Source organism: Kogia breviceps, chromosome 7 (assembly GCF_026419965.1).
Source record: "Kogia breviceps isolate mKogBre1 chromosome 7, mKogBre1 haplotype 1, whole genome shotgun sequence".
Classification (NCBI taxonomy): Eukaryota; Metazoa; Chordata; class Mammalia; order Artiodactyla; family Physeteridae; genus Kogia; species Kogia breviceps.
Window position 1 is genome coordinate 63,191,078 of NC_081316.1, and position 22,355 is coordinate 63,213,432.

A 22,355-nucleotide genomic window follows, 5' to 3' on the forward strand; every position below is an offset into this window, starting at 1 on the left:
AATTTAGAATTTTTTTTGAAAGTGGCGATCTACCACCTAGAGTTCTCGAAACACAGTGGAAGAACTGATAAATGAAGAAAAGCCTTATCAGAAAGGTTGATGAAACCTTTTCTTGGTGCAATCCTGGGCTGTCATCCTGAAAAGGAATAATATTCAATGAAGCTTTTGGCTGAAGGACCTAAGAGGCAAGGAAGGGCCTGCTTAGGGTATCAGGTGGCTGCAGGGAGTATAATTTTGGAGTGGGAAGGTGCTCTTGAGAGCTGGGTCAGTAGAAATTGTCTTTGGGGGAGCTGAGGGACTTGAGTTGGGGCTGGGAGGGAAAGCAAAGACAAATCTGCAAAATGAAACTGGAAGAAATGGATAAAAAGCACACCACCCAGAGAGTTACTCTAGGTTAACAAGATTGTCCTTGCTTACTGATTTCTTTTGTTCAAAAAGAGAAGTAAGGAGCAGTTGGTTTGTCAGAGGTAGGTCAGGATGAATTATGTAAACAGATGAAGTTTAATTTTGATCTTAAAAGATGAGTAAGATTTTCATCAGTCAGAGGAGGGACAAATCACTGACAAGAAGCACTGGGGGTGAGGCGGGGGTAGGGCAAGAGGAGGGTAAGAGACTACTTGGCAAATTCAGGAGAACAGAGATTTCTGAAGTGTGGTTTGAATGCAAGCTGTGTCCAGGTACAGAGGCTTAGTTTGTGAGGCAGTTCAATACCAGATTGCAAAGGACCTTAAAATTTCATCTGTACTGAATTCCTTAAAGGCAAGGTATATAACTCTGTCAAACTTTTGATTAATAGAAATATTTATTGAATCCACTGTTGAGTTAGATACTATACTAGGCTCTTTTGGATTACAAAGGTGACAAAGTCGTGCCTGACCTTTGGGTTACATTTTCCTGGCGAAGATAATAATAACGTAGTAAAAATAAATGTGATAACCTGGAAATATACCCATTGCCTTTGGAGTGTGGACCTTAATTTCTTGAAGGTGAGAACATTTCAAAAGGGCTTCATAGAAGAAATAGCAGTTGAAGGATGAGTGAATTTGAGGATAGGGAAATTGGCATTCTAAGCAGAGGGAACAGCATGTGTAAAGGAATGAAAGTGTGAAAGCTACAGTATACTTGAAGAAGTTGGAGAAGTTGGGTGTGGCTAGAGTACAGGGGGAATTAGAGGGAGTGGTAGTGGTGGGAAATGAAGCTGCTGTTGGAATGGGTTAAACAATGGGAGGGCCTTCAAAAGCAAGCTAAGGAACTTTAGCTTTTATTCTGGGATGTCACTGAAGGGTTTTAAGTAGAGGTATGAGTGTTTTAAGATCACTGATGGCATGTGGAGAAAGGATTGAGGGAAAAAATGGATGCAAGGGATCATTTAGCTCTGCATTTATTAGAAAATGTTAAGACTCCTATAGATTTTGTCCATAGCATTTAAGTAATTAACTTCTAAAGCAGTGGTATTCAATTCTGGCATGCACTGGGATCACTAAGTTTCAAAATTATAAATTTTGGACTTAACCCAGCCATACTAAATCAGAATTTATGAGGGTCATACAAGGACATCTATATTTCTGAAAAGTTTTGGTGATTATTACACTGTTTTTTTTAATGATTAGAAACTTCAGTCTAAAAAGCACTGTTGTGTTTGACTCTAAGGAGCTTACATTCTAAATAGTCATGGTTAAAGATATAATTTCCAGTGTAGCATGAAGAATAATGAGAAACTTTATTAACTCTGGATATATTCATATTTATCTATTGCCAAGCACACTTATTTAAGGTAATAACATCTATCCTCACTAAAACTACTGGTACCATGTGATAGGGATTTTTTTTTCCTTTTCTTTTAGATTTTATTCCTTCTGTTTCCCAGAAGCACTGGAAATTGCCTGTAAATTCAGCACCATATAGGACAAGATGGTTAATGCATTGATCATCATATATTTAGAACAAGGTCAAATTTTAGAGGAAGGAGATGCTGGAGAGATGATAAAGGCCAGGGGTCAGCAAACTTTTCTTGTAAAGAACCAGATAGTAAATATTGTAGGTTTGTGAACAACCTAAATATTTTAGGCCTGTTGCAACTACATAGCATTGCCATTGGAACGTGAAAGAAGCCATAGACAATATGTAAGTGAATGGATGTGGCTGTGTTCCAGTAAAACTGTTTACAAAACCAGCAGCTTTACTGACCATTGGTATAGTGATGCAATTCCTGCCAGAGAAGGAATGATTTTCCTAAGGTAACAAAATTAGAGCTTGGCAGAGAACTCACTGTGTGGAATGCCGTTGGCAGTTTTATTTAATCTTCATGTGAACGACTGAATGGAACCCAAGTGGTTAAGGAATTTCTCTAAAGCTTGTTAAGTAGCACAGGGGTTCATACTCAATTTAACTGGGCCAAATTTCTGCCTTTTAAATCACATCATGGTGGTTTTTTGTGCTCTCCAATGCCTTAGATAGGAGAATGAAGAGAAAAGCAAGAACCTTGTGAATTGTCAGCAGTGCTTGGCACAGAGTAGGTATTACATCTTTGAGTATGGTGGACTGAATAAGATAGCAGTAGTCATGGTATGCAGTGGAAGGGCTTGAGGTGGGTCCTTGAGGAAGGGTTGTAAAATTTGGATTCCTTTAAAATTTTCAACACATATTTCCTTTTGCTCAAAAAATAATAAAAGAGTTATGTTCTTCTTTCTGATTCTAGTAGCTGCTGCTGGTGCTGACAATGTCGAATAACGGCCTAGACATTCAAGACAAACCCCCAGCCCCTCCGATGAGAAATACCAGCACTATGATTGGAGCTGGCAGCAAAGATGCTGGAACCCTAAACCACGGTTCCAAACCTCTGCCTCCAAACCCAGAGGAGAAGAAAAAGAAGGACCGATTTTACCGAGCCATCTTACCTGGTGATAAAAGTACAGTATTTCATTTCTTTCTCATCATTTGTATACTTAAAAACAATTTTTTTTGTAACCTGAATAAAATATTTGTCCCTTCCTTGATTTAATTTTCCTTTAATCCCTCTTTTTCTCATTAAATATTTTCCTTATTCCTTATCTTCTTTTCCTGAAATGACTGTGAAATCAAATGGAAAATAGACCCATTATTATACTCTATTAACTATATCTGACTAGGAAAATAATTATGCTCTTGCCAGATTTTGGGCAATCTGAAGCCATATATTTACTTACTTTTTAAGTTCTTAAGCTGTTTATGACCTCACACAATATAAGAAATATTGAAATGTCTTCATTTAGATATGGTTTTTCCCCCAAACTAGTTTCATTTGGAATGTCTTCTTTCCAGATTCTTTTTTTTTTTTAATTTGAAAATTTTTATTTATTTATTTTTGGCTGCATTGGGTCTTCGTTGCTGCGCACGGGCTTTCTCTAGTTGTGTTGAGTGGGGGCTACTCTTTGTTGCGCTTTGCAGGCCTCTCATTGCAGTGGCTTCTCTTGTGGTGGAGCCCTGGCTCTAGGTGCTCAGGCTTCAGTAGTGGTGGCACACGGGCTCAGTCGTTGTCGCTCGTGGGCTTAGTTGCTCCATGGCATGTGGGATCTTCCTGGACCAGGCATCGAACCTGTGTCCCCTGCATTGGCAGGCAGATTCTTAACCACTGCACTAGCAGGGAAGTCCCTTGTGTCCAGATTCTCTTTATTTTAAAAAATTAATTAATTAATTAATTTATTTATTTATTTTTGGCTACTTGGGTCTTTGCTGCTGAACCCAGGCTTTCTTTAGTTGCGTTGAGCAGGGCCTCCTCTTCGTTGCGGTGCACAGCCTTCTCATTGCAGTGGCTTCTCTTGTTGTGGAGCATGGGCTCTAGGTGCATGGGCTTCAGTAGTTGTGGCACGCAGCCTTCAGTAGTTATTGCTTGCAATCTCTAGAGTGCAGGCTCAGTAGTTGTGGCACACGAGTTTAGTTGCTCTGTGGCATTTGGGATCTTCCCAGACCAGGGCTCGAACCTGTTTCCCCTGCATTGGCGGGCGGATTCTTAACCACTGTGCCACCAGGGAAGTTCCAGTACCCTTTCTCTTACTCTTTCATTGAAGCTGGGAGGCATAGCTAGTAGACTACATGGTAAAGTCAGAGTTGGGATTCTGAAACAGTAGGCCAAATATGCCAAGTACAGTGGTGAATTGCAGAAAATATGTTGCAGAAAAATATACCTGCATAACTACATACAGATCAGGGGAGATGGTAGAAAATAGTATCATTAACCAAATAGGGAACACAGGAAGAGGAACAAGTGAGGAAGGTTGATGGTTGGAGAGCAGGAAAGATGATGACTTAAACACATTGCATTTGAAGTGAAAAGATAATATTAGACACTTTGCATTTGAGACATCTTGACATAGAGATGTCTAATAGGCAGTGATCTTACATATAGGAAATGATTGTTGAAAAACTGAAATGAGAACTATTGAGGACTTTTATTGAGTACATTAGGCATGCATCTTTGTGTTTACCCTTTCCCCTACCCCACCTTCATTGTGAGCTCTTTTGGGGTCTAGATAGAAGAAGCACACATAAGTTGCTTAACTTTTGTTTTCTGGCTAATTCATTTATGTAGTAGCTGCCAACTTCCTAGGTGAGGGGCTATGATCTAGGTGATGTTACTCTACCATAGAATCTTCTCCCACATATATAGCCACTTTGTTTATCCCTCAGTTTAGAGGTGTTCTTATTTTTAATATTGTGCTTTATCAACCATAATTCTTGATCTCTATAAATAAGTAGGCTTTCAGCCCAAGTTTCTACATGCAGTAAAGAGGACTTTTAAAAATAAAAAATAGGGCTTCCCTGGTGGCGCAGTGGTTGAGAGTCTGCCTGCCGATGCAGGGGACACGGATTCGTGCCCTGGTCCGGGAGGATCCCACATGCCGCAGAGCAGCTGGGCCCGTGAGCCATGGCCGCTGGGCTTGTGCGTCCGGAGCCTGTGCTCCGCAACAGGGGAGGCCACAACAGTGAGAGGCCCGCATACCACAAATAAATAAATAAATAAATAAATAAATAAATAAATAAATAAATAAAAATAAATAAAAAATAAAAAGTTGGAATTGTTCTTACTGACAAACCAGGAAGATGATGAAATTCCTGACCAATAGGCATCATCAAAATTAAAACTTTTGTGCTTCAGAAAGAAAGAGAAAAGATAACCCACAGAATGGGAGAAAATTTTCCCAAATCATATATCTGATAAGGACCTTATATCAAAAATATAAAGTTACTATATTACCAAAAATGAAAACATATGTCCACACAAAAACTTGTACATGAATGTTTATAGCAGCATTATTGATAATAGCTAGAAGTGGGAACAACTCAAATGTTCATCAACTGATGAATGGATAAATAAAATGTGATATATCCCTACAGAGGAATATTAGCTGGTAACAAAAAAAAAATGGAGTCCTGATCCATACTACAAAAGGGGGAACCTTGAAAACATTATTATTAGTGAAAAAAACCAGTCACAAAGGACCACATACTGTATGATTCTGCTTATATGAATTATCCAGGCAAATTCATATTATCCAGGCAAATTCATAGACAAAAGGTGAAGAGTGGTTGCCTAGGGTTGTAGGGGGATGTGAATGGGATTAGGGGATGATGGCTAAGAGGTGTGGGGTTTCTTTTTGGGGTAATGAAAATGTTCTAAAGTTGATTGTGGAGATGATTCCCCAGCTCCATGAATGTATTGAGTCACTGAATTTTAGACTCTGGGTGAATTGTATAGTATGTGAATTATATCTCAATAAAATTCTGTTTAAAAAAAAACAGCTGATGGAAGTGTTTAGACATCATTGGGAACCGAAGGGATGACCTTATGTATTGAATGGGGAGATGGGGATTGGGATATTGGTGTTGTAGTCTTGCTTCTCTCATAATTTGGCTGCCTGGTTTGGGTCAGTTACTTGTCTTTGGACTTCAGTGCCTTCATCTAAAATATTAGAGTCACTCAGATTTAGGGAACAAACTAGTGGTTACCAGTGGGGAGAGGGAAGGGGGAAGAGATAATATAGGGGTATGGGAAAAAGAGGGCTATTATGGGGTTATATGAAATCATGTGAGGATACATGTATATGTATGGCTGAGTTGCTTTGCTGTGCACCTGAAACTATCACAACCCTATTAATTGGCTATACTCCAATATAAAATAAAAAGTTAAAAAAAAAGTAATCGTGTGTGAAACCTTTGAAAATTGTAAAGCACTCTAAATTTGAAGCATCTTTCATTCAATAAAAAACAATTAAAAAAATGAGTCAAGCCAGTAGACATATACAGTCTCTTATAGTTTTGAAATGCTGTAATTACATAAATGAGATATAAAGATGAGGTTGGATCAGGTTGTATATGTACGTGAAACAAAACTAGGCCATTGTGAAGTACTTTGTTCAGCAATAAAACTGTAGATGCAGAGGTTCTTCTGGAAATCCTTGCTGAGTAACCCTAGGCCAAATCTGGTCTGAAAATAAGGCTCATAGCTCAAGATCAAAGCTGTAGCTCTATAAATTCAAAGCATAGATATAGAAAGCATAGAGTTCTAAGAAGTTCTTGTGAAATGATGTAGTGGCCTCTCTTTCACCACCTAGTTTTGTATTTCCTATATATACCCTGAGCATATAGGTTTCACTCCTTTGCTTTAAGACCTTAGATGGCCATAATTAATGCATACATCAAAATGAAATAAATGATTTTTTTCCTTTTGTTTGGAAACTTTATTCAGCTTGATTTTGTGCTTGTTGATTTTATCATTCAACCAATAAGCATTTGTTGACCTGCTGCTTTGTGCTTAACTTAGTCCTAGAAGGATGCACCGCAGTGTTGGCAGTCTTTGAAGTGGTATGCCCTTCATGAAGTATTTGAGAATTTATACCAGCTATACAGAGAAATGGGCTAGAACTAGACTTAGTCTGGATTGAGTCCTACCTCTAACATGTATTAACTCTGAATTTTTTGCCCTTTTACCTATTTATTTTAATCCCTGTATCCTTAACTGTAAAGTGGGGGAATGATTATAATTCCCATCCATCCCATATCATGAGTAGGCTTTTGTCATTTGACGTAGTGGATGTAAAAGCATTTTCTAAACTCTAAAACACTATACAAATATGAAGGGTTTTTTTTTGTTTGTTTGTTTTTTAAGGGAAACCTCATTTCTTGTTTGATCCGATATCTGTAACAACTCATTTTCAGTTGGGGAGGCTGAGGCTTAGAGAAAAGTAAATTGATCAAGGTCTTACAGTTGGAAAGTGGCAGGGATGAGTATGGAACTAAGTCTTCCTAAAGTATCTATTACATCACAACATACTATCTCTGTTAGTTGTTCCCAACCCAGATTACACATCCGACTCACTCATGGTGCTTTTCTGAAATACAGTTGCCCAGATCCTACCCAGACTTTTGGAGCCAGAATTTCCAGAGGGGTAGTTTTGGGGTCTAAAGGGATTTGGGAGATGAGAAAGAAGAGCTCTCTGTGGGCTGCGTTAGTGGTTGAGATTTGAGCTGGCAATGGGTAGAATGTCTGTGGGCATTACCTAATTAATGCTGACCTCCAGTGTGGCTTCAGCGTGTGCCTGGGGGGATGCATAAATGATTGCAAGAAGCTGTAATTGAGGGCCTGTGATAGGTGGCGCTGAGTTGCAGAATTCCATGTGGGAAAGCCTGGTTCCTGTGGTTAGGATCTGGAGTCTTTGGTTTATTCTAAGAAATCCTGTAGCATTTAGTTTGGAATCTTTTCCTGGCTGCATTTTCACAACCGAAGTGGAATTCTCCAAGCTTGGGAAGAGTTTAGCAAAGTTAATTTTTAAACTGGACTACGTCAGTGTTTATCTCTCCGAGTTTGGAGTGTTTTACTGTCTTGAGCTTAGATTAGCTCAGCTGAACCAATGAGAAGGGCTTCTTAAATATAAATCTTTAAAAAAAAATAAATAAGGTCAGTGATTTGTGCTGAAACTTGGATGGCTGTACTGCAACCTGGGATTTTGCAATGTCAGCCTCATTTCCCATGTTACCAGAAAGCCAAATGGACTTGGCCAAAGATAGGGTTAATATTAGGATGGATGGGTTTGCAGGCTTCTTTTTTCACTTTATATCCTCAAGTCTGTGATCTCTAGTTTCATGAAATCAGATGATTCGTTCTTCTTTTTCCTTAGCCACAGTTTCTAAACTGTCTTAATGAGTGGGTTGGTAAATCTTACTCTGACACTTTCTTTTATTAATGATCTCATGTTTGTAAAGCTCTTTAGCTTCTACACAGCACGTACATTTTCTTTATCTTAGTTAATCCTTAAAATAATAAGAATAATAGTAATAAAAATAGTAATAACAAATAGTACAAAAACAATAGTAATAACCATAAAATAGTAACAGCAGTAACTGAGCTACTATTTATTGAATGCCTGTTAGTCACCACATATTATATTAGGAACTTTGATGTTTGTGAAATGTGGCAATTTTTCAGGGAGATAAATATTTCACTTTGTAGACGGTAAACTGAGGTAGTTCAGTTTGAGTAACTTGCCCAAGGTCATCTGGTTAGGTGTGACTGATCTGCAATTATAGCTTTTTTCTATGATTCCAGGGGCCTTTCCACTGTACAACCCTGATACTCTTGTGCTCAGAGAGTCAAGGACTTGCCCAAGGTCATATGCTACATAGTTGTGGTGCATGGAGTCTGCATTTGAACAATTGTCTCTTGACTTCTGGACTGTGCTCTTTAATTCTTCTAAGTCCTCAGATACCATGTACTGTTTGAAGGCTCCCATCCTAGAGATGTTCAGACTAATGCCTTTAGTAGAATTGATTTGGTTAGTTCTTTTAACTTATTTTAAAACAAATTTGCATTTAATGACCTCCATTCATACTCACTTAGTCTGCAGAAGGCATAGTGCATGTAGAAGCAGCTATATTGGAGTTCAAGCACTGGAGGTTATCTGATCATCCCTAATTTTGTGACCTTTGGTAAGTTGCTCTACCTTTCTTCACCTCACCTATCTTACCAGTAGTATGGGTACATAATAATATTTATCTCATAGACTTGCTGAATGGATTTATAAGACTAAAGATGTGAAAAAGGTTATGCAAACTGCAGCTTTGTTAAGAGTTGGTTGTAATTTTATGGCTATTATTGCTTGCAATCATGGTTTTCTTTTGGAATCTGTGATTAACACTTAAAGAGTTGTTATGAGATTTACAAAAGAACAACTCTTAATGGGATTCCTCCAAGATAGAATTAAAGAATGGTCCTGGGGTAAAATACCTTTCTCTTCCTACATATAGCCTGTATTTCCTGTTGGTTTAGATAGGGCTATTAGAAAGGCCAGATTAAAGAATTTGTGCACTGAGACTAAACAGACCCAAGGAGAGGTTTCCCAAGGAGTTCTCAAGAGTTCTCTGTAATGTCAGAAGCAGGATTCTAAGCTCTGGATGTGGGCCTGGACCTCTGGAACAAATACTCTATTTGAAAATGAGGCCAAAAAGGTAAGCCTCTTAAAACTACAAATGTCAGATACTCTTTATATGTTCATATGTTAAGTGATTTCATTTCCCTGGGGATCTTTTCTATAGGCTATTCATCCTCTGAGCCACTGTCTTTCTGTGTTTCCATTCCTGAAGTTTGTTTTGTATTTGACATTCTGTGCCTGTGATGGTATATTATATGGCATATTAATAACATATCATAGAAATAATATATAAAATATAAGATATATAACTATAAAACAAAAATCTAAGTAAAACATCAAAATAATCTAAGTAAAGCATAAAAATAACATGTGTTCTTCTCTACAATCTTTTAATTGACTAGATCAGAGGAAATTTAGGAACAGAAAGCTATTCCAAAGCCCTGCGACATGTCCCATGCATTCTAGCTATGAGTAAGACAGATGGACTTATGTCATAAATGAACCGTTTATGAACTGTAATAAAGCATTCCCTTTCTCAAAGCAGCTGCTTCTGGAAGGGAAATTGCCAAGTGTAAAAATAGCTTAAACCCTAGCAATTGGCATGTAGGCAAATGGTTCTCACTAAGATACTAAGGAAAGAACCTTTGGAAGCAGACCTGGGTTCAAATCTCAGCTCTTACTAGCTGTATGAGCTTGAGCAAATTATTTAACTGCTTTTTAGTTTCCTCATCTGTAAAATGCCAGTAGTAATAATGTATCCCAGAGGATTATAAGAATTAAGGAAAATATTTTATGGTTATAGTATCTTATACATGGTAAGTTCTTATTTAATGTTATTTCTTCTCATTATAACAAAGTATGTTTTCTTGATTCAACTTGAAATTCTTTAGGGGAGGTAAAGTAGTAGAATGTAAAGGGCCTTGGCTCTTGAAGCCACACTTTTTGAATGTGAATTACTTCAAGAACTGTAGGCAAGTCCATGCTTCAATTTCCTAATCTCCAAGTAAAGTTGACTCTCAGGATTGTGGTGATTATATGAGATGATGTATATGAAGTACCTATTAAAACTGTGGGATGCTGTGTCAGGAAGAAATGTAGATACAGGGCTTTGAGAGTGCTGATCTTTCTGTTTTCAAAGACATTTGGAGTGTAGGAGCTGAAAGGGCACTTAAGATCATCTAGTTCATTCTCCCCATTGTTCAGATGAGAAAGCTGAGCACCTGGACTGTATGGTGTGGTAGAGGCAAAACTGGCTTGGATTCTAGACCTTCTTGTGTGTCCCCCCCTGACCCCCACTGCATTTTGCTGCCTATCATCAGGGTTATGTTGGGTCTGTGGAGGCATTAGGACCTCAGAATATCTTTTGGCCAGTGTGCTGAGCTACCGCAGAGCAGGATTTTAAAACGGGATTGTGAAAATCATGTCAGAGCTGATAAAAATGGAACATTTATTCCTGCCCTGGAGAGAATTTGCATGTCTTAGGCAGATTCCTTAGACTCCTTGTCAGGTTGAATTAGGTGTCTGATCGTTTGTTCCTTTCTTCACTCATTGTCTGAGCGCCTGTTTTATGTCTGGCTTTTGCTAGCTGTTGGGGATTTGCAATAAATTGGACATGGCCCCTGAACTTAGAATTCAGTCGGGTTGGAAAAATAGACCCTTAAAATAGGCAATTACTATAATGGTGCTGTGGGAACAGAGGGGAGAGTGAAGAACTCCCCAACCTAGAGATCAGGGAAGACTTCACAGAAGAGATGACCTTCAAGCTGAGACCTGACAAGAATAAATAAAAGGGTTTGTGTGGTGAGGTGGCAAGGGAAGGGAAAGGGAAAGACAGTATTCACAGGCAAAGGGAGTAACTTGAGACAATAGGAGGAGGTGTGAAAAAACCCATTACTTTTGGTGAACCATCACTGGTTCAGTGTATTTGGTGTAGAATGTGTGAAACATAAGTACAGGCATGCCTTGGAGATACTGTGGGTTTAGTTCCAGTTTTATTGTGATGCTCACTACCATAATAAAGTGAGCAATCACAATAAAAAGAGTCACATGAATTTTTTTGGTTTCTAAGTGCATATAAAACTTATGTTTACACTATACTGTAGTCTATTAAGTGTACATTTATGTTTAAATAAACAATGTACATACCTTAATTAAAAAATATTTTATTGCTAAAATATGCTATCCATCATCTGACAATGCAAGGTTGCCATAAATCGTCAATTTGAAAAAAGTATAATATCTGTGAAGTGCAGTAACTCCAAGCATAGTAAAATGAGGTATGCCTGTAGTGGGAGATAAAGGAGAAGATGTAAGTCTGTAGAGCAGAGTTCTCAAAGTCTTTAAAAAAAAGAGTTTATTTTTTAGAGCAGTTTTAGGTTCACAGAAATATTGAGTGGAAAGTATACAGATTTCCTATGAACCTCCTGCCACAGATATGTACAACTTACCTCACTACCAATATCCCAGTATCCAGGGTGGTACATTACAATAGATAAACTTACATCAACACATCATATTCACCTTAAGTCTGTATTTTACGTTAGAGTTCACTCTTGGTGTTGTACAGCTGTGAGTTGAACAAGTGTATGTATATAAAGACAAATATCCACCATTATAGTATCATATAGAATAGTTTCACCACCCTAAAATTCCTCTGTGCTCTGGTAATTCATCCCTCCTTCCCCTCACATCTGTGGCAACCACTCCTTAATACTGTCTCCATAGTTTTACCTTTTCCAGAATGTCAGATAGTTGGAAGCATATGGTATATAGTCTTTTCAAATTGGTTTCTTTCACCTAGTAATATGTATTTAAGGTTCCTCATTATCATTTCACGGCTTGATAGCTCATTTCTTCTTAGTGCTGAATAATATTCCATTTTCTGAATGTATCACAGTTTACTTATCCATTCACCTATGGAAGGACACATTGGTTGCTTCCAAGTTTTGGTAATTGTAAATAGAGCTGCTGCAAGCATCCACGTGCAAGTTTTTGTGTGAACAAGTTATCAGCTCTTTTGGGTAAATAACAAAGGAGCACGAATGCTGGATTGTATGGTAAGAGTATGTTTAATTTTGTGAGAAACTGCCAACATGTCTTCCATAGTGACTGTACCATTTTGCATTCCCACTACTAGTGAATGAAAATTCTTGTTGCCCCATATTCTTGTTAGTATTTGGTGTTGTCAGTTTTGGATTTTGGCCATTCTAATAGGTGTGTAGTGGTTTTTCATTGTTGTTTTAATTTCAATTCCCTAATGAGATACGATATTGAGTATCTTTTCTATATATATCTTCTTTGGTGACGTGTCTCTTCAGGTCTTTTGCGTATTTCATTAATTGCGTTTTCTTATTGTTGAGTTTTTTGTGTGTATGAAATTATAGTTTTTCTTTTCTTTTTAAAATTTTTATTGGGGTATAGTTGACTTACAATGTTTTGTTAGTTTCAGGTGTACAGCAAAGTGAATCTGGTATACATATACATATATCCATTCTTTTCTAGATTCTTTTCTAAAAGCATGGTAATAATATATATTACTATTATATAATGTAATATATGCCATTATAGAGTATTGAGTAGAGTTCCCTGTGCTAAAAAGTAGGTCCTTATTAGTTTTCTATTTTATATATAGTAGTGTAACAGAATACAAAGGCCTTGGGATTGGGAGTCCGAAGACCTCAGTCTTGGCCCCAGATCTGCTTCTAACTTGCTCTGTAACATTGGGCAGGCTACTTAACTTCTTGGAACCTCTGGCTTCTTCTGTCAAATGGGCACCAAAATCACTACCCTACTTGTCACACGGTTGTTTTGAGGCTCCAGTGGACCAGGTCTAGCTAATACCAAGGCCAGAAACTCTTTTTATTTGGAAAAGGATTATATTAGTTTGCTAGAGCTGCTGCAACAAATTACCACAAACTAGGGGTCTTAAACAACAGAAATTTATTGTTTCAGTTTTGGAGGTTAGAAGTCTAAGATCAAGGTGTTTGTAGGGTTGATTCCTTCTGAGAGCTGTGAGGAAAAATCTGTTCCATTCCTCTCCCCTAGCTTCTGGTGATTTGTTGGGCTTGAAGAAGCATTGCTCTGATCTCTGTCTTTATCTTCATAAGGTGTTCTCCTTGTGTATGTTTGTCTTCAAATATCCCCTTTTTATAAGAACATTGACTGGATTAGGGGGCTGAACCTACTCCAATTTGACCTAATCATATTTAAAATAATTATATCTGCAATGACTCTGTTTCCAAATAAAGTCACATTCTGAGGTACTGGGAGTTAGAACATATGAATCTTGGCGGAATACAAGGGTACGACAAGGGCATGACAACTCTTTAAATATTGAAGATTTTTGTGCCAGATCAGCAGAACCTTAGTGAACACCTACTGTATGCAACACCCTTGATGATTACAAATATTCAGAGTTAGTGATTCTTTAAGGTTGTAGCCTAGGGAAACAGCATAGTATAGTGGTTTAGTGCTCAGGGCCTGGACCAGACTGCCTGGATTTGGGTCTGACTGCTGCCAGTTACTAACCATTTGATCTTGGGCAAATAACTTAGTCTCTGTGCTTTAGTTTCTTTATCTGCAGAATAAGGATGACAGTACCTAACTGATAGGATTGTTTTGAGGCTACAGTGAATATTAATAAAGAACTTGAATTAATATATAAGATACAAGGACATACTTTACAGCACAGGGCATATAGCCAATATTTTATAATAACTTTAAAAGGAGTATAATCTATAGAAATATTGAATTACAGTGTTGTTCACCTGAAACTAATATAACATTGTAAATCAACTATAATAGAAAAAAGAAGGAACTTGAATCATTGCACATGATAAAATATTAGCTATTCATTTAATTAAAACAATTTCCAAATCTAAAATTCTGTAATGTAGGGAACCTTAAAGTGGTCCATAATCAAGGATCAAACAGGCAGAAGCAGGTTATATAAGCTCATAGAATGTAGGATGTCTGGGTTGGAAGGCTCTTTAGAGACCATCTACTTGAGTCTTCTCATTTTGCAGATGGGGAAACCAGGGTTCAGAAAAAAGGAAGTGACTTGCTCTGGGTCAACTGACTCATTAATGGTAGAACCAGGACATTCTGATGAATGTTCTTTCTGCTCCTGCTTTACTTTAGTTCAAAGAAAAATTAAGCCTTTAATCATGCATTGAGCATCTACTCCAATCTAGGTCTGGCATTGGGCTCTGTAAATACACATGTGAATTTGTATCACAGTCCTTGGCCTCTAAAGGAGCTTAGAGCTCAACAAAGAGCTAAAGAAGCCTAAAAATGTAGTAATTTCCTTGTTTTTTATCTCCTTTTTCCTGTGTCTCTTACAGCAAATAAAAAGAAGGAGAAGGAACGGCCAGAGATTTCTCTTCCTTCAGATTTTGAGCACACGATTCACGTTGGTTTTGATGCTGTCACAGGCGAGTTTACAGTAAGTCCTGGGTCACAGAAAGACATTTGGTCTTTCAGAGTTCTGGCTATGCACTGTTAGATTTAATCCTTTCGAGACTTCCTGATGCCTCTATCTTTGCCCGAGACACTCATTGCTATCTTCTTATAGTAATGAGAGGGACACGTTCCTCCCCTCCAGAATTGTACTAGAGAAGCCTTTGAATCTCTATTCCTTAAATAGACCTCGGTTAAGTGGCCCCTTGGTGTCAGGCTCTGTGCTGGGCACTGATGATCCAGAGACAAATCAGACATGATTCCTGCTCTAAAGGAGGAATAGCCTGGTGAAGGGGCAAATACTGCAAGAAATGACAGATATAGTAAGATATGCGTTATAAGAGAGGCCTGTGTGGAACTCTGAGGGCAGAGAGAAAGGAATGACTAAACTCATCTTTAGCTGCCATCAGTTATCAGAGTTAGTTCTGAATTTCATTCAGGATCCCCTGTGATTATGCCTTGCTGACAGCCTTGCATGTCTCTCTTGTAGGGGATGCCAGAGCAGTGGGCCCGCTTGCTTCAGACATCAAATATCACTAAGTCAGAGCAGAAGAAAAACCCACAGGCTGTCCTGGATGTATTAGAATTTTATAACTCGAAGAAGACCTCCAATAGCCAGAAGTACATGAGCTTTACAGGTATGGGGATTGTGTCCAGGGCAGTCTAGGAAAAATGAGGTTTTCATCTTAGTAGATGCCTGTTGGTGTGGGGTGAAGGAAGAACATTTTCAAAAGAGTGGAGATGGCACTTTCACTAAGATGGAATTTTGGAATTTGAGAGCCAAAATGATGGGTTTTTGCATCCAACTTGAGTCTTTACTCTGAAACTGCATGTTTTGAAAAAGTACTGTGATATTGCGTGTTAAGAACATAGACTTTGTGCTAGAAGATCTAGATTCTGATACTCACTATGTTCTAGTAGTCATTTCATTTATTTGAGCCTCAAAATGAGAATAATAATTCCTATCTCAAGAGGTTGTAATGAGGATAAATGAGCTCATTGATAAGAAAGTTCTTTATAGGTTTCAAAACGGCACCATGGAAATGTAGCCATCATTATCATCATTTTCAATATAAGTAGGTTATTATGTGATAACCCATTTAAGTAGGCAAGCCCAATTTCTTCCTCAAGGAACTGATTTTTATCAGTCCAATCAGTCCAATGAAAAACTGTCCAGTAATAATAAATGTTCTTTAGATGTACTCTCTCTATATGTATAAAGGACTGTGTTTTTCAGAATGTTTTTAATTGCAGAATTGGGATTAGAATCCAAGTCTCCTAATTCCTGGACCAGTACCTTTTCAGTTTACCACTTCCTTCTAGTAACTATTTGGAGCACGTCCTTCCATAGCAGAGAAATTTTTCTTTTCTTAGTCAAGTCATAAGAAGGCCTACATTTTTGGCAAGAAGTATCCTTAGTATATACCACTTCCAGTTTCCCCTTGTTTTGCAAACATTAGAGCTCAAAATGCCTTTCTAATGTGACTAAATTAGTGATCTCTTAACCACTGGTCTTAACTCTGAGTCCATTGCTTTTTCTGGTGTTCATGTCGTCTCTTTCAAAGAGCAGTACTGTTGGCAAAGGTGAGAACCAGGATGAACTAGCTAATTTTGAAGGATGCTTTCCCCAGCAAGTATTTGGCTTGTAGCAGTAGGCACAGATGGTGAGGATGACAGACTGCAGCTTTGCTCATGCTGCATAGTGGTGCCCAGTAGAGTGTCATACGTGTTCCTAGCATGTTTCCTTCCTGATATCTGGGCCCGCTGGGTCTGTCTCACTTCTTCCATTGAGGGACTGGGTTATTCCAAGGCAGTATTGGGGTTGAGAGGTGATGGGTAGGAAAGTTTTCTAGATTATGGCTTATGTTTTCAAGAGTTTGTTGTGGAGACTTCAGATTAGAAGCTGGCTTTGAAAGCCTCAGCAGCAAAGTCTTTCAAAGAATCTGTTTTTATGTGTATGTGTGTAGATGTGTACAAATACTATTTATGTATATGGAAGCATAGCTATGTGGGTTTGCATATGTTTGGAATTAAAGTCCACTTAAGTATTTATGAGTGAATATGGGTATAGATATACACATTCAGGTAATTGTGTATATGTTCCTCCATGCATGCATAAATGAATAACGTTGAGTGTATACGTACAGAATGTATAGATATGTGTCCATACAGCTACTTCTGTGTGTATAAATTTGTGCAAATATGTGTATGTGTGTGTGTGTGCAGATGCACACACACCTGAGGGATTTTTTGTTTTCTGTAAGTTGAAGACCAAGGCAGCTCCAAGCAAAACTGTGTATTTGGCACTTTAAAAAAAATTTGTTTTAAATTGAAGTATAGTTGATTTACAATGTGTTAATTACTGCTGTACAGCAAAGTGATTCAGTTATAAATACATTCTTTTTTTAAAATATTCTTTTCCATTATCGTTTTTTATAGGATACTGATTATAGTTCTCTGTATTATACATAGGACCTTGTTGTTTATGGCACAGTTATTTTTAATATCCTGTCTCTCATTTTCCTATTTCCTTTCTTCTCATACTATTAATTATGATAACACTACTTCAATTTGTTATGCTTGCACATAAACCATCTCATTTGATTCTCATGATGGCCTTGGGAGATTGGAAATGCAAGAGCATTATCCCCATTTTGCAGACTCAGGGAAATTAATTAGGCTCAGGGAAATTAAGTGACTTATTCACAGAGCCTCAACATAACAGTTGAGTGATATACCAGTGTTGGAAGTGTGTTTTCAACTTGGGCCTTTAAATCCTTGCTGTCTAAAAGCCCAAGCACAATCCTCCATGCCAATTTTTTGTTAAGTTTCCTGTCTTTTCATCACTTTATTTTCTGTACCAACTAGTAGCTAATGTGATAAACAAAGCCTAGACTAGATTGACAATGCCAGGTTCTGGGTTTTGCAGCTGATTTATGTAACCTTGAACCAGTTTCTTTTCCTCTGAACCTTAGTTTATTTATTTGTAAAATGAAGGGATTGGAAGTACTTTCTGCTCTGTCATTCTGTGCTATAGAATTTGATTTTTATATACAGAAGTTGTACATCACATTTAAAAGGAGCAAACGTACTTATTTTTTATATCGTGGAGATATATTTATTACTGGAATACCCAGTCCTCAAAAACACTAGCAGTACATAAGGTTGCGGGTGGTGCAAGGAAGGCATAGTATTGCACTTGGTATAGAATGTGCTTTTGGACAAGAAAAACAAGTGAATTATGTTTAAGCTATATCCTGAATTGATTTATCCAGAGTACAGTTAGCTATTCAGGGTTTGTTTTATGAACATATTGTCACAGTTTATGGGTTCATAATTTGTCATAGGACCAAAGAAGCTATACCTGATACTTTCATGTATGATGGTATTGAGATCTTGGACATTCTCTGGGCTTGTTTCTTGGTGAGGAAGATGTAGGATTTGATATAATATTTCTTCTCCTTAATTCCCACTGGTGGTGAACTGGTGAAATCAATTTCTTCTTGGACTTTTAGGAATTAAAGAATAAATCCAAACACAATACTTGGTCTTTAAACTTATTTTCTTGCTAAGATTTCCATTGGGTCTGTTTCATAGTTTATCAAGTCTAAGATATCATTGATTGTAAGGTGCATCGTTATTTTACATGCCCCTAAAGAAAAAAGAAGTTGCCAATTAAATCATGAAATACTTTTGATTGTAGAACACATCTCTTTCTGAGATGTTAATGTGCAAAAATACATGTCTCAGAATTAATAAAATATGGTGATTATCTGATTGAAGGAGCTTGGACCTATTCTTAGAAATAAGACCCTGCCTTTAATTATACTTGACATGACTAATGCATCTCTTTTCCTAAGGCTTAGTCTTTCTCTCCTTGTGGGGAATAGACATGGATGTAGAAGGATCCTTTCTAAAAGCTAAAGCCACATGCTGGTCATGATTTGTTATAGATGGCTCAGGGTGATGCCAGCCATGAATTCTTTCCCTTTCTCTTACAACGCAGGAAATTTCCTTGATCATTGAGGCCTGATGATGTGGATATAGTTCTAGCTTAGTATTTAGAATTAGACCAGGATTCAAATCTTGACTCCTAATAACCTTTGTGTTAAGTAATTTGTGGACAAATTACTTCTCTTTGAACATCAGTTTCCAAATCTGTGAAAGTGGACATACTAATAGTACTGAGAGCTGTAGTGAGGATTAGAGGACGTAATGTGTATAATGTGTTTAAAATGGTGTTGGGCCCATAGTAGCAGTAACACTGTTATTATTCTGACCTTGGCAAGTGCTTTAGTGAATAGACTTCCTTAGGTCTCGAAAGGATTAACTGTAATTGTTTACTGACTGAGTCCCTTGTCTTTTTTCTTTTGCAGATAAATCAGCCGAGGATTATAATTCTTCTAACACTTTGGTAAGCCTTTATTTCCTCTGTTCTGATATGGGCAGGTATGATTTTTTAGGGATCAAGTCAAGTGTGGTAGTTGCAGAGCCTGGGCTGGGGGCTACTCATCTTGCTCACTTTCCCACCCTGGGCCTCAGAGTAAAGGAATTGGACTTAATAAACAATAGGCATCCCTTCCAGCTTTAATTTATGAATGTTCTAGAAATCCTAACCCTGGAACCAGAAGAACTGGCTGCTAGGCTCAATTTTCAGTTTTCACTTTCACCCTTAGGAAAGCCAGTTCGCCTTTCTGAGCTTCAGTTTTTTCATCAATAAATGAGAATGATACACTTTACTTGGAGATGTCTTCAAATAGCTGCACTTAGAGGAGAATTCTTTCTTTTGGGTTGGTTGAGTCTACAAAAGCAGGATTAGGGCTAATTGTTGAAGGGAGCAGATTGTATTAATTTAAGGTCATTCATTCTGTCCTCTGAAGTTGTAATGCACGTGCCCTATCACTTGAAGGGATGTGATGGGGGTCATTGGTGACCTCAAAGCTCCCTCTGCCTTTCATAACTTACACATTCTGTTTTCCAAGGCAGATTATGAGATGAGATGTTGATATATCCAAAAGGGTCTTATGACTAGTAAGCTGTGACTTATATACTAGAATACTGCTATCCTTTATGTCCAGTGTTGTCTCTTGTGCCAAGTTGGTTATTTCATGTTGATTTACTAAACATTTGCAAAGCCCCTATTCTATGCCAGGTCCTGTGTGGAGAAGTGGCAATATAGGGATGAATCAGGCATTGTCCCAACTCCTAAGAATCTCCTAATCCTGTAAGTGACACGAAGGCACAAACAGTTAAAGTGCAGCATGCTAAAACTTCATGAGGCCAGGGGCTATGTCTGACTTGTCAATTACTGGATCCCTGGCATCTGGCAAGTAACAATTTACTGAATAAAAGGTTGGGTGTAGGGCTTCCCTGGTGGTGCAGTGGTTGAGAGTCCGCCTGCCGATGCAGGGGGCATGGGTTCATGCCCCGGTCCAGGAAGATCCCACATGCTGAGGAGTGGCTGGGCCCGTGAGCCATGGCCGTGAGCCTGCGTGTCCTGAGCCTGTGCTCCTCAACGGGAGAGGCCACAACAGTGAGAGGCCCGCGTACGGCCAAAAAAAAAAAAAAAAGGTTAGGTGTATAAAGAAAGCTTCTTGATGGTGCAGTCTGCGCTGAATTAGTTATCTTGGGGAAGAATTATGAAGAACAGGTGTATTCCCGACAGAGAATAATTAGCATGTGCCAAGACAAGGAGGTTCGTGAGGTAGGCTTGTACAGAGAACTGCAAGTGGTTTGTTATGATTGGAATGTGAACTGTGAAGGGACTAGAGGTGGGTGGTGAGGAGGGGAGGGTAGGCAAGTCAGATCATGTAGGAATTTTAACTTTATCTTAAAGGTAATGAGAAGCTATTGAAGAATTTTAAGTAGGGGAGTCATACATTCTAACACAATACTGAGTCACCATCCAAATACTTTGAATCATGCTTCCAGCAATGGGGATTGGTTTATTCTGAGTCATTTATACTGTAATCAATGATAAAAAATGTTCACATGTCCATTGCCTTGTAGCATACTGAGTCCTTTCTTATTCACTACCTTTTTTAATCTTCATAGGAGTTTAATGAGGTGGGTTATTATCCTTGTATAATCTATGATAAAACTGAAATTGAGAATGGTTAATGGCAGTAGGTATCTGATTCCCAGTCTGCATTACTTTCCCCTGATTCATTCTTTCATCAGATGGAATAGATACAATTAAAAGGTGGGGAAGAATTTGCTAATGTTAAGATCCTTGGGAGTTTCTCCGCATTATTGAACTGTAGATTATTGAAGAAGGGGCCTTAACCAAAGCTGAGCTGTGCCTTGTGGCACAAATGTCTTTATGCCTTTATAGGAGGAGTAACAGCTATTATTTATTGTGTAGCTAATACTGCCAGGCACTGTGCTAGTAACTTTATGTATGTTAGCATAATTAGTCTTCACAATTACTTTGTGAAGAGATTAGCATCCCCACTTCACAGGTAGGAAAACAGACTTTCCTGAAGGCTCATAATTGCTATTGTGGCACAACCAGATTAGAACTAGGGTCTTCTGAGTCCCTGTCCTGGATTTTTTTCACTGTGGCAGGGAACTGAGAAAGAAGATGTCAGAGAGGTCTTATAAAGGAGACTGCAGTAAAGCCTTAGGTCTGTTGTTCCTTAATGAGGAGGAGGGGCCCTTGGGCTCATGCCATATGGCAGAGAGGATAACACCTGCTTGGTAAAAACCTGTACTGGTTTACCAGGCTATAAAGGACATTTTTCTCCCCCAATTCAGAATTCTCCCTGTGGCTCAGTCCTCTTTATTTTCTTACTAGTTTCACATGGGGGATATGGTTTGTACTGTGGTAGCATGGCATTGTTTTCCATATTGGTTTCACACAGATCTTTCCAGTTGATCTGGGAAATAATTGGATGAGATTGTAGCCTCTATGACACAAGTTAAATTGGGACTCAGAGAGATTATGTGACTTGCTCCCTATCCTGGAATGAGTTAGTAGTAGAAACCAATACGAAATTCAGTTCTCGGGCTTCCCTGGTGGCGCAGTGGTTGAGAGTCCGCCTGCCGATGCAGGGGATACGGGTTCGTGCCCCGGTCCGGGAAGATCCCACATGCTGCGGAGTGGCTGGGTCCGTGAGCCATGGCCGCTGAGCCTGCACGTCCGGAGCCTGTGCTCCGCAACAGGAGAGGCCACAACAGTGAGAGGCCCGCATACCACCAAAAAAAAAATATAAAAATAAAACAAAATTCAGTTCTCTTCAGCATTCATTTATACAGTCATACCATAGATATTTACTTAGCACTTTCTTTGTGCCCAGGTGTTAGTGATACACAGATAAATTTTACAGTATCTTAGTCCTTGAGAAAAAATTAACATCAGAATAGAAGGATAAGGGCTGCAAGAGGGGGTACATGAATAATGTACAATGGGGGTCATATTTCATGGAGTGATTTATTCTGCTTGGTAGTACAGACTAGTTTGCACAAGGTTCTTGGGCCCTAACAATTAGTTCA

At 38.4% G+C, this 22,355-nt stretch overlaps 1 protein-coding gene across 4 annotated transcripts in view; it reads left to right on the plus strand.

Moving 5' to 3' along the window:
* The window catches only part of PAK1 (p21 (RAC1) activated kinase 1), a 150,100-nt gene that overhangs the window by 78,289 nt on the left and 49,456 nt on the right, over nucleotides 1-22,355 (plus strand). For 2 of the 4 annotated variants that reach the window (XM_067038432.1, XM_059069513.2), the window contains exons 2-5: nucleotides 2,702-2,909; nucleotides 14,747-14,847; nucleotides 15,352-15,499; nucleotides 19,238-19,275. In XM_067038432.1, coding sequence (XP_066894533.1) covers nucleotides 2,720-2,909; nucleotides 14,747-14,847; nucleotides 15,352-15,499; nucleotides 19,238-19,275 — 477 coding nt within the window. In that variant the 5' untranslated portion in view covers nucleotides 2,702-2,719. Of the gene's footprint in view, nucleotides 1-2,698; nucleotides 2,910-14,746; nucleotides 14,848-15,351; nucleotides 15,500-19,237; nucleotides 19,276-22,355 lie in introns of all 4 variants that reach the window. The other 2 variants (XM_059069512.2, XM_059069514.2) reach the window with 1 other exon arrangement.